Source organism: Haliotis rufescens, unplaced genomic scaffold (assembly GCF_023055435.1).
Source record: "Haliotis rufescens isolate VD_foot unplaced genomic scaffold, xgHalRufe1.0.p SCAF_13, whole genome shotgun sequence".
NCBI lineage: Eukaryota > Metazoa > Mollusca > Gastropoda > Lepetellida > Haliotidae > Haliotis > Haliotis rufescens.
The window spans coordinates 26,281,799-26,294,180 of record NW_025963813.1 but is presented as its reverse complement, the minus strand read 5'-3'; the positions used below and the strand labels follow the sequence as shown (position 1 = coordinate 26,294,180).

The following is a 12,382-nucleotide window of genomic DNA, read 5'->3' as shown; positions in this document are numbered from 1 at the left end:
CCTCCTTCCTTGACGACCGACCATCTTCAGCAGTTCAGTATCAATGCCCATCAACTCTCCATTCCTCCTTCCTTGACGACCGACAATCTTCATCAGTTCAGTATCAATGCCCATCAACTCTCCATTCCTCCTTCCTTGACGACCGACCATCTTCAGCAGTTCAGTATCAATGCCCATCAACTCTCCATTCCTCCTTCCTTGACAACCTACCATCTTCAGCAGTTCAGTATCAATGCCCATCAACTCTCCATTCCTCCTTCCTTGACGACCGACCATCTTCAGCAGTTCAGTATCAATGCCCATCAACTCTCCATTCCTCCTTCCTTGACGACCGACCATCTTCAGCAGTTCAGTATTGATGCCCATCAACTCTCCATTCCTCCTTCCTTGACGACCGACCATCTTCAGCAGTTCAGTATTGATGCCCATCAACTCTCCATTCCTCCTTCCTTGACAACCTACTATCTTCAGCAGTTCAGTATCGATGCCCATCAACTCTTCAGTATCGATGCCCATCAACTCTTCTGTATCGATGCCCATCAACTCTCCATTCCTTCATCCTTGACGACCGACCATCTTCAGCAGTTCAGTATCGATGCCCATCAACTCTCCATTCCTCCTTCCTTGACGACCGACCATCTTCAGCAGTTCAGTATCGATGCCCATCAACTCTCCATTCCTCCTTCCTTGACAACCTACCATCTTCATCAGTTCAGTATCAATGCCCATCAACTCTCCATTCCTCCTTCCTTGACGACCGACCATCTTCATCAGTTCAGTATCAATGCCCATCAACTCTCCATTCCTCCTTCCTTGACAACCTACCATCTTCAGCAGTTCAGTATCGATGCCCATCAACTCTCCATTCCTCCATCCTTGACGACTGACCATCTTCAGCAGTTCAGTATCGATGCCCATCAACTCTCCATTCCTCCTTCCCTTCCTTGAAGACCGATCACTTTACATGCCTTATAATGTAATGTAAGGAAATGATGTGTATTATTTCAGAATTTGCTCATCAAGAACTTATATTTAAAGCCTGTAAATGCATACACAAATTGCTTTCATGTTGTTGGTTTTGCAGGAAGTGAAAGTCAAGATGCTGTGGAAATGGAACCCTTGAGACGAGACGTAGAAACCCCAAATGGGAGCCTAGGTTCCAGGAGGTACATTGGAACTGGGCCCCCATCCAACACTACAGAGGACACAATGCTAACAGTGAATACAGCCAGTCAGCCATCTTCTCGTGTTGAAGGTAGCTTGATCCCCCCAGGACAGCTAAGTGTCAGGGATTCATCCTCACAGCCTCACTACACTAATGGGTCAATACTTCCACACCCCAACAACCAGGTTGACTCAGGAACATCCAGTTCCAACACTTATCCAAGTGGGGAGTCCTCCCAAACTGGTCTGAAAGAGGTTTCCGAGCCCACAGTGCATATTCCAGAGAAGAAAGATGTGGAGCCAACGGTGGATGAAACTAGCCCTAAACTAACAGGTGCTCAGTATGGTGGCGATGACCTTGGGGCGGATGCTGACAAGCAGACTGTCCGGAAGTTGCCATTCAATAATGAAAGTTCACAAAAAAGGTGGAACGGTGTAGCTGTCCATCCAAGACCAGCTCTGAGATTGAACACGAAATCCACTGACAGCACTGACAAGAAGAAGCCTGTGGGCGTCGTGTCACGTGAGTGTAAACTAGCATGTGCTGCTCAGTTTATAACATTTGTGGAGATTATACATAATAGTATGCGGAATAAGGAAATGTCTTATTGAAGGAAACGTTATGACAAACAACTGTAAGCTTATAGCACTGGGCCCAATTGCACAAAGCGATCTTAGCGCTAAGACTATTGTAAGCCTATGTTAAAGTATGGGAGTTAAGATCATCTTAGTGCAAGTGGGCCCTGGTCTGATTCAACAGCCTATGCCTATACCATCACTTTCTAAGGGATCTCCTCACTTTGCCACCACCTATTGTTCCCAGTATGAAAATAAGTCAGGCATGCTAATTGGTTAAACAATAGAAGGCACCAGGGGTCATTTCATAATTTTGATATATGCTATGCACAAAAATTTCATTAGTTTTAGTCTGTTTTCAGTCGTACAAATGGGTATCTCTCATACCCTCACGTCTAGTCGCACGTTTAGAGGAAGCCAGAAGCTGGAATGTAAACATTAAACTTGTTTCCGTCCGGTTGCGCACGCACCTCCCTATGACATGTCACAAATCTCTCAGCGCGCCTCTGCGCTGGTCGCTCGAGAAAGTCTTTCGCGGTAGACTGCTAGTTTGTATTCTACTAGTACTTATCGCTTATCTACAGTTGTTCTAATAAAGTCATAATATGTCTTACCTGTAGACTCCTGGAATGTAATCCTTGGTAATCCATTGTTTGTGTTCAACGCGTGTTTCGCTGTTTGACAGTGATTCTACACGTGGCAATATGTCGGGCATTTGTGCCTCGTGTCAAAGAAAACTGTCTAAAGTAGACCCTCACAAGTATTGTCCTTCCTGCATCATTAAGGAAGGGTTTTCAACGTATTCGTGGAATAAACGTTGTAAAAAATGTGAGAACTTGTCTTCAATAAACTTTAACTTGTATCTTCGTGCGTTGGTGAAGCGGGCCGCTGACCAGCGCTACAAGCGGAGATGGTCATCGGTTGGATCCTTGGACTCTGCACCCTCCGCATCAGGCCCTGGGGGTGGCGAGTCGACCACACCTCAGAAATCAGTTGAAAAAGACCCGCCTCAGTCAACTTCAGTTTTCGACAAGACACGTGACCATTCGCCTGCTGATGATACCACCCGCACGACTGGTCTTCGTCATTCGGTTGATCGAGAGCGTCACTCAGCCTCCCCCGTTACGACGGGACCGGGTGGTGACGAGGACCATGAGGGGACTACGGTCCCCAGTCGGTCCGCATCTCGTTCTACCAACGACGATAGGGACGTCGTGCGGGACGACAGTGGACACAGAAGTCGTTCCCGTTCAAGTCGGGACGACAGGATGAGTGCCTCGTCGAGAGACAGTACACGACACGAGGGCGTTCATCGTCATCGTGGTCGTCGAATGTACGATTCGGACGATAACTACGATGGGGATCGTAGTACTTCTACAGTTAGAGATCGTAGCCCTCATCCCCACGGGGACGTGCGACGTTCTCGCAGGGAGAGTTTGGGGGTTCAGCGTCGTAGTGAAGATAGTGACAGAACGACGACCTCGTCTCACTTTCATATCGACCCGGCTTTGATAGCCCAGATCACGGCGGCGGTCCTCGCCTCGACGGCGTCGACCAAGAAGGATACGACTACGTCAGGGGTCCATGGCCCGTCAACTAGTACAGCAGCTCCTTCATCTACGCCTCCACACTCGACGTCGACGATGGGTTGTGACCACAGCCAGCAAAGAACGATGACAACCACGACGCGTGCGGGCTTTAAGGTCGGAGATACACCGCAGTCTCTTCAGTTTTCTCCTCTCGATGTCTTCAGAGCCATGGCTCACGATATGGACCAGAACTTTGGCTCTGCTCTGCCTGGGCAGAGCTTCTGCAAGCCGCCTGGTCGATCTCGTTACCCGATCTATGGCATGCCGTTTTCGTCACCCATGACTAGGGATTTGGACTGGGGGCTACTCTTCAAGAGACCAGCACCCTCCACATTTGGAATCCATGGGCACTGCTGTTCGGCACCAGCTGCAACCGCTTGCTATGCTGTCGACAGCGATCAAGGCCCTCTCAGTGTACTTTGAGGTGAAAGAACCCCAGGACGAGGACGACAGGACGGTGCCATCGGTCCTCACCTGTATGCAACGGTGGATCTAGGACGTCCTCGCCCAGTCCCGATGTGTATCGGGCCAGATTACTACGGCGCGTCGCCATGGTTACATCGACTGCACTGACCTACCTGATCGTCATGGCAGGTCTCTCTTAGGGCCCCGTGGACATCGCAACAGTTGTTCGACGGTCGTACCAACGGCGTTCTGGACAAGTACTCCAGGGAAGCCGAGCGTGACATCATCATTTCGGCTTCACCCAACCTGTCCAGACGGCCACTGGTTTCGAACGCCCCACGACGACGTTACCGAAACGAGAATGTGCAACGGGCCTTCCGTAGGGACGTGCCTCGACAGCCGTCCCGCAAGGGAGGTTCCGACAGGAAAGGTCGCCAGGTCTCCTTTTCCAAGTTTCCCAGAGGGGGAAAGTACCAGCGGGGGAGGAAGTGAGGTCCATTCCCCCGCCGTCGCCGTGGTTGGAGTCTCCCCCAGTGACACTACCTTTAGACGAGCTACCGTTAGGGGGGCGACTTCGTCCCTATGCCCACAAGTGGGTTTTCCTCAACGCAACATACCTCCAACCACCCGACACATTCACCTTGATATCCCTCAGCTCTCTGCGTCGGATGATATTACCGAACGACTTCCTCGTCTCGTTAGACCTTCAGGACGCGTATCTACATGTACCAATAGCTTCCGAGTTCCAGAAGTACCTCCGATTCGAATGCCAAGGTATTCATTACCAGTGGGCGGCCCTCCCGATTGGAATTTCTACGTCCCCGTGCTTTTTCACACGGATCATGAAGACGGTCGTAGAATGGCTCCATCGGCAGGCGATCAGGGTCGCCTTCTACCTAGACGACGGGCTCCAAGCTCACCAGTTTACAGTAGCCCTTCAAGGTGAGTTGGCGACCACCCTGAGTCTACTACGGTACCTCGGGTGGATCGTCAACTTTCAAAAATCGGACTTGGTACCACCTCGGGTTCTACAGTACATTAGGATACGCTTCCAGACGGGAGTCAATCTGGTCCAGGTACCGCAAGACCGTTGGGACAAGATTGTCAGCAGCGTTCCGTGAAGTCTACATGCCTCGTCGTCGGTGCACACGTGGCAGGAAGTCCTCGGTCTGTTGACATCGGCCCAAGACTTGACCCGTCGAGGTCGTCTTCAACTTCGTTCGCTGCAGAGATTGCTGTACCCCCACCTGGAGTTTCCCAATCTCCTGGTTCCACTTCCGGCGCAGCTACGTTGTCATCTGGAGTGGTGGCTCCAGCCGTCGAACGTTTGCGAGGGCGTCTTTATGAGCGAGCCTCCGTTCATACTACACCTATTCGTAGACGCGTCATTGGAAGGCTGGGGAGCGCACTTCGGGGACGACCAAGCGGCCGGGCGGTGGTCGCCAGTAGAAAAGGTCCTCCACATCAACTACCTCGAGATGGAAGCAGTGATTCGGGCGGTCGAGTTTTGGAAACTTCGACTCCGTCGGAAACGGCTGATGATACAGTCAGACAACTCCACAGTCGTCCACTGCGTCAACAAACAGGGAACAACTCAGTCGGCGGCCCTTCTGGACCGGACATTCAGGTTCATCGCCCTCGTCGACGACTTGGACATGGGCGTACGCGCCCGTCACATCCCGGGGGCCAAGAATGTGATTGCCGACGCCCTGTCGAGACCATCGAGGCCGTCTCCCACGGAGTGGATGATCCATCCGACAGTCTTTCATCTGCTGACAGATCGACTCTGGTTGCCCCAAGTAGATCTCTTTGCTGCCCCGTACAACAACCGCCTCCCTCGATTCGTGTCGCCGGTTCCAGACCCATGGGCATGGGACCACGACGCTCTAGCGATATCGTGGGGGGTCTAGACGCTTACGCGTTTCCACCAACGGTGCTGTTACCATCGCAACTGGTGAAAGTTTGTCAAACGGCCAACCTACGTCTGCTTTTGGTCGCGCCTTATTGGCCGGCAAGAACATGGTTCCCGGAACTTCTTCAGATCATCGTTCAACCACTGTTCCCGTTGCCAGATCGAGACGACCTCCTTCTTCATCCTCACACCGACGACTTGCATCCGGGGATAAAGAACTTCCAGCTTCACGCCTGGGTTTGCTTAAGACCTCGTTAATGAAGAAAGGCTATTCGGCTAAAGCGGCAGCGCTTGTCTCGTCGGCACATCGAGTTACGACTCGTAAGCTGTAAGATGACAAGTGGACCACTTTCTCCATTTTCGCCAGGTCTCATGGCTTCAACTCGGCGGTAGCGACCCCACCACAGGTGGCGGAGTTCCTAGTCTCTCTCCGGTCATCTCGGCGTCTGAAAGGGTCGATGATCTCGACATATCTGGCAGCTTTGGCTTCAGTAGTGCCGTCTCCTACGGGCGACAAGCTCACTAACGTACCGGAGTTGCAGAAGATTCTACGTGCCTTCATGGTTGAAGATCAGTCACGTAAATTCCGACCGCCGGCCTGGGACCTCGATTCGTTCTGCGCAACCTGTCTAGTCAGGCTTACGAGCCTCTCGATAAGGTCGTGTTCGTCTTATTGTCTCAGAAAACGGTTTTTCCTTCTCTCGCTGGCTACGGCTGTGAGAATTACGGAAATACATGCCATTGACGTCGGTCGGATTACGTTCGATCAGCGTAACCATGGCAACGTCCATCTTGGTCTCCGATGGGATTTTTTAGCGAAAAATTAACTTCCTGGCCAAGATCCGAGAATGTTCAACATTCCTTCCTTGTCTGCCATTATGGGCCCTCGTGATCACGCTGATCTCACCTTGTGCCCAGTTCGTGCGCTTCGTATTTACCTGCAGCGTTCTGAACAGCGACGACAACATTTTCGACGGCTGTTCATACCGCTCTCAACCAATGCAAAGAAAGAGATTACACGTAATACTCTCTCATTTTGGTTGAGAGCGGTAATTCTCTGAGCTTACGAGGCGCAAGGACTCGCACCTCCCACCTCATCTCATCCGCACGAAGTTCGAGCCTTCGCTTCAACATTAGCACTCCACAGTAATTGTTTGCTACAAGTTATTATGGAGGGCTGCTTTTGGTGATCTACTTCAGTGTTTGCTTCGCATTATCCTAGAGATATCTCCACAGAAGAGGTTGAAGGACTCAAACAGTTTGGTCCACTCGTGGTGGCACAACAGATCTCTCAGAAAAGACAGTGAATTCGTGTTTTATTCACTTTGGAGTTTTTGCTCGACACTTCGTGACATACTACAGGTTACAATAAAAGCTGTTGGTGAATGTACGCATTCTTATGTTTTTTTATTATGGTTATTCGGTGTATGCATCGTCTTCCCATACATTATAGTACTGCTCGTATTTTTTAGTTACTTTGTATACTGCGAGTTGCTCTGTAACTAAATTATGCGCCGACCTCACTTCGATCCGGGTTCAACTGACGTGTGCAGTTGTACTGTCGCATCGATAATTAGTTGTGTGTCGATGAGCATTACCCATGCTATTTTAGTTACCTTGTCTACGGCGAGTTCTGTAACTAAATTATACGCCGACCACATTTCGATCGCAATTCAACTGACGTGTGCAGTTGTCCTGTCGCTTCGATAATTAGTTGTGAGTCGAAGAGCATTAAACATGCTGTTTTAGTTACCTTGTATACTGCGAGTTGCTCGGTAACTAAACTATTCGTCGACCACACTTCGATCGCAGTTCAACTGACGCGTGCAGTTGGCCTGTCGCATCGATAATTAGTTGTGTGTCGAAGAGCATTAACCATGCTGTGCGTTCGTGATAAACAACTTGTCTCGTCCGTGCATCTGGTCGAATGTTCTATTGTCACTACAGGGGTGAGGAACTTGGTACATTCGACGTGAAAGTGGTCACTGCCTGATTACTTTCCCGACCCTCCTTCCAGTGTTCCGTCCAATTCTACCCATTTGTACGACTGAAAACAGACTAAAACATGGGTTTTTCAGATTAAAAACGATGTTTTATTGGTCTGTTTTCAGTCGTACGTTCCCACCCAGCCATCCCCACAGGGAAGTAATCCAGTCCAGTCCTGCTTGATGGCTTATTCTTCGAGATTTGTGACATGTCATAGGGAGGTGCGTGCGCAACCGGACGGAAACAAGTTTAATGTTTACATTCCAGCTTCTGGCTTCCTCTAAACGTGCGACTAGACGTGAGGGTATGAGAGATACCCATTTGTACGACTGAAAACAGACCAATAAAACATCGTTTTTAATCTGAAAAACCCATTTTTATTCTTATAGCACTTCATATCATAGCATTAAATAACATTACATTTAGCATTTTGATACATTCATACACATATTTACAGTGTATTTCATTATTTCATTATTTATTCTATATAGAACTTCATATCATAGCATTAAATAACATTACATTTAGCATTTTGATACATTCATACACATATTTACAGTCCAATGAGATGTGACACAGCATGTTAGAAGTACATTTTTTAATGGCAATAAAAACACCACGACAGATAGAATATACAACATACAACATGGTACATGGTACATGGTACATGGATACTTTGAAAAACTTCACCTCAGCCAAGTCTCTAAATAGGCACTCCATGCTTGTTTGAGCATATAGATACTTGGCTGAGTATATGAACATGGACAATCGACGGACCATAGAGTCCGGCACCCCATTACTTGCTCCCAACCCCCAGGAGTACTTGGCAGAGTAGACGATTGATGAATTGTGACTGAAGGTTAAATTACTGAATAGGAATAGTATCCGCCTGAATTACCAGCTGATAGAGTGAACAGATTGCCTAAATGATAATTGTAAAATTGAATTGATTAGAATCCCCAAAAGTAGTTAGAACCAAGAAGAGAGAAAAAGGGTGGACATAATGAAATAGTACAGAATCATGTCTTGTGCAAATCCTATTGGATGACTGGTAAAGTTCACGTAAGTATACCACATGAACATAGTCAGTATGGTTACATTATTGTCACCTTTGTGCATCGCTATCTGGGCTTTATGTATGGAAGATTGGGATGTTCTGATGTAGCGAGTGAAACATGCCGGTCCATCCACCCAATGCCTGTATCATGTGATCAGACACCCCCCTCTTGCAGCCGATGTTGCTGCTCCTATTTGAAATGAATGTCCATTGTAGGCTTTGTCATCCCATCTTCCCGAAGCAAGGGACTTAACTGTCTTTAAAAGGGTAGTTTCCACCCTTGCCTAACTATGCTGAAAGTTCTGGGCTCAATCGTAGCGCCACCAGTGGCTGTTACGAGTTATGTCCCTTCTATGTCCCTCCTATTAACCAGTCAGATTCCACCTCTCAAATCACTTGCATTTGCTTCAAACAAAATGGCGGCGTCCAGTCAAGATGATCTGACCAATAATCAAGGACTATATTGTAATAAGACGGGTTTTATCTCGCAAAGTGCATCAAATCACGTGTGCACCTTGAATAAATACATGAAAATATTTAGAAAATATCTGTTGATGCACATGATTTGCAAATCTTACAATCAACAGAAATCTGCACAACAGTTTACGAACCGGATGTGATTTTGATTGGACTATGCATAGACTCGTTACTCAAACCAAAATATAACTCCATAATACCAGCCTAGTTCGGGGAGGTGGAAAGTGGACTTTTAAAGTCAGTTAACTCCCTTGCCTCGGGAAGATGAGTCAGACCAGGCAACCGGTATGTTTCAGTTTTGGTATGGTTTTCATGTCAACATACACCTGGTGCAAGTTAAATCATGTTTCTTAAATCAGGCCCTGGTTGTATGTCATGTATAGATGACAATTATGAGTACATTACACATCACACTGCTTAGTGTCACACATCCTCACCACTCAAGGGTTAATTTATTATTGGGGAGATTATGTACACTGGTACTCTGTTTGTAATTGCAAAGATCTTTGACCTTCATATATGCAATCATGTTTGGTCAGTTATTGACATCTCCCATCAAACCATGGTATTTATGAAGCTGAAAGTTTTAAGAACATGATTGTGGCAACAGAGATTAAAAGTTCTTTCAGAATGTTTATATTACCGGTATACATAGGCGGCACAGCACTGTACTAGCAGTCATATTGAAAATACCATTCCTATATTTATCAGTGTGTGATTCTTTATAAAGGTTTACATACTGAACAATAAAAGTTGGGGAGCGTAGTGTTTGTGTATACACTATGAATAGTATAAGGGGTTTCCCTAGACTAACATATGGCCTATGAAATCTTTTATTACACAATACATTTCTCTCCTCGAAAAAATAAATTAATTTTCCTCATGCTGATTTCATATGTGGAATAGAGCTTTCTATCATTGCTTTTATAAAAATCTAGATTGGTCTTGTTTTCATAAAATACATATACTCCACCGTCATGGTGCAGGGCAAGGTTCTTCACACATGTCCTCCGGAGCTGGCGTCATGTTACGCTGTCATGTTACGATGTCATGTTACGCTGTCATGTTACGATGTCATGTTACGCTGTCATGTTACGCTGTCATGTTACGATGTCATGTTACGCTGTCATGTTACGCTGTCATGTTACGATGTCATGTTACGCTGTCATGTTACGATGTCATATCAGTGCTTGGACACTGACGGCAACATGGACGAAGAATGATATGGAGTAAATTGTGCTGACCTTAAAACGTTGTTAGTTCTCTTCTGCGCTTGTTTGGGTTCTATGGTGATGTCACGTTTTTAGCTTGCTGATATGGCTTGTGGTCCATTGACTGTCTTTTTGTCTATCTTTTCATCCGTCGTTAAGTTTTACATTTTCAACATTTCCTCAGAAACTGTCATTTAGCCCATTACACTGCAATTTGTGCATGTATCATTATGAAATTTGATATGCAGCAAGTATGTGGTATGCAGAAAAACGTAATACATTTTGGGGCATGTTTTGATTTTTGATCAAGCTAAAACTTTTGAGCATTGTGACTCTACCTTTGACATCTAAAGAGGCACAGACCGTGTATCAGTACAAGTAAACTCTATTGGTCACGATGGTATGGGTAAAACATCAGTGTATATTTGACACCACGGGGTGAAAATATATTGGATATTTGTTTGTAGTTTAATAATTACTTGAAACTTCTTTTTCAGCCATGATAACACCAGATCCACAGCCTCCTCTATTTTCGCGGATGCCTGGTGAAAACAGCGACAATAGCAGCTCCAATGTCAGTAACTTTGCTAGCTCCAGCGGACACTCCAGGCCAAGCCAACCCCCATTTGCTCGTGGAAACAGTTCCGAGAGGCCAACTCAACAGGCAGTGGTTTCTCCACTTTTTAATGTGCAGCCAGGTCGGGCAGTGGCTTGGACCGCTCCTGCAGCTCAGCGGCACAGAGAAGCAGCAGAGGAGGCTGGTGTACAGGGAACGCCAGACTTACGCCAGCCACACTTCCCAACACTGAGTTCTGATGAACACCAAACATAGTGGAGGTTGGGCCATTTTATTACAGGATTACAAATGTATTGGAGATGAGTGCATGTACTGTCCACGAAAGTGAGCTGTCAGAAGTGGACGCTAAACACCTGAATGACTGACTATGGTTCTAGGTGAATGGTGTGATCTTATTTTCATCTTAAGATGGTATTTTTGTCTTAGGAAATCGGCAATATTTTCAGGGCAATAAGCTATACAGTGGTTATGAATTTGAAGCGTCACAGGAATTCAACATGGCCACTGTACACACAGGAATTCAACATGGCCACTGAATCACTTGGACTTACGTGACCATTAAATTCAAGAAAACCATGGGTGTTCAAGCTGGAAAGTTGAGATGAGATTTGTGAAATGCACCCATCATTAATGTGATGACATATATCATTGCTGTATCCATAATCATAAGTGTCTGACTGAACAGTGTTGTCATCTCTCATCAAGATAAAATCTTGCATCTAAACATTATGTGTAGCAATTCCTACCCAATGTGTTCACTGGTCAGTATGGAGGGGTTGTCAGTTTGTTTGTTTATCTTTGTGTGTTGTTTTCTCACCTTCTGTGTTTGACACACACTGTTATTTATAATTTTATATTGGCTGTGTGTGTATGTGTGTGTGGTCACACAGGAAGGTCAGTAGGACCACGACATACAGTCGTCATACAAACTCACCAGGTGTTTAACACAGTAATATAAGGGTAACGCTATTTTTCAGGGCATTATCATTTGCAGAAGCCCGAGATCATCCATTAACTGCCCGACGAAGGAGGGCAGTTGAAAAGACCGAGGGCTTCTGCAAATGATAATGCATTGAAAAATAGTGTTACCGTTATTATAGCTAAAATGGATGGAATTTGTTATCAAATAAAAAGAAACAACAATATCGGTTTGGAAACATTTACTGCAATCAACAAGAATGTCACTGACCCACTTTTACAAATATGGAAACGTCATAGAACAAACCAGATGACGACACTATTGAACGTGACGTCATCTATCGCTATCCTATAACGTCACCTAACAGCGGGTGTGATGCAGTCGTCATCAAGTAATATGAGGGCATTATCAAGATACAGTGGCCCCCTCATTTCTGATAACATGCGGGCGGTTTAATGATAATTCTATCCATTTTACCTATAACATGTCATAACCAGACCATGCAAAAT

General features: G+C 46.4%; 1 protein-coding gene across 2 annotated transcripts in view; it reads left to right on the top strand.

The window, feature by feature from the left end:
* The window catches only part of LOC124110767 (nascent polypeptide-associated complex subunit alpha, muscle-specific form-like), a 59,068-nt gene extending 47,075 nt beyond the window's left edge, over positions 1-11,993 (top strand). For both annotated transcript variants that reach the window (XM_046470160.2, XM_046470159.2), the window contains exons 10-11: positions 1,085-1,687; positions 10,875-11,993. In XM_046470160.2, coding sequence (XP_046326116.2) covers positions 1,085-1,687; positions 10,875-11,209 — 938 coding nt within the window. In that variant the 3' untranslated portion in view covers positions 11,210-11,993. The remainder of the gene's footprint in view (positions 1-1,084; positions 1,688-10,874) is intronic.
* The last annotated feature ends 389 nt before the right edge of the window (positions 11,994-12,382 follow it).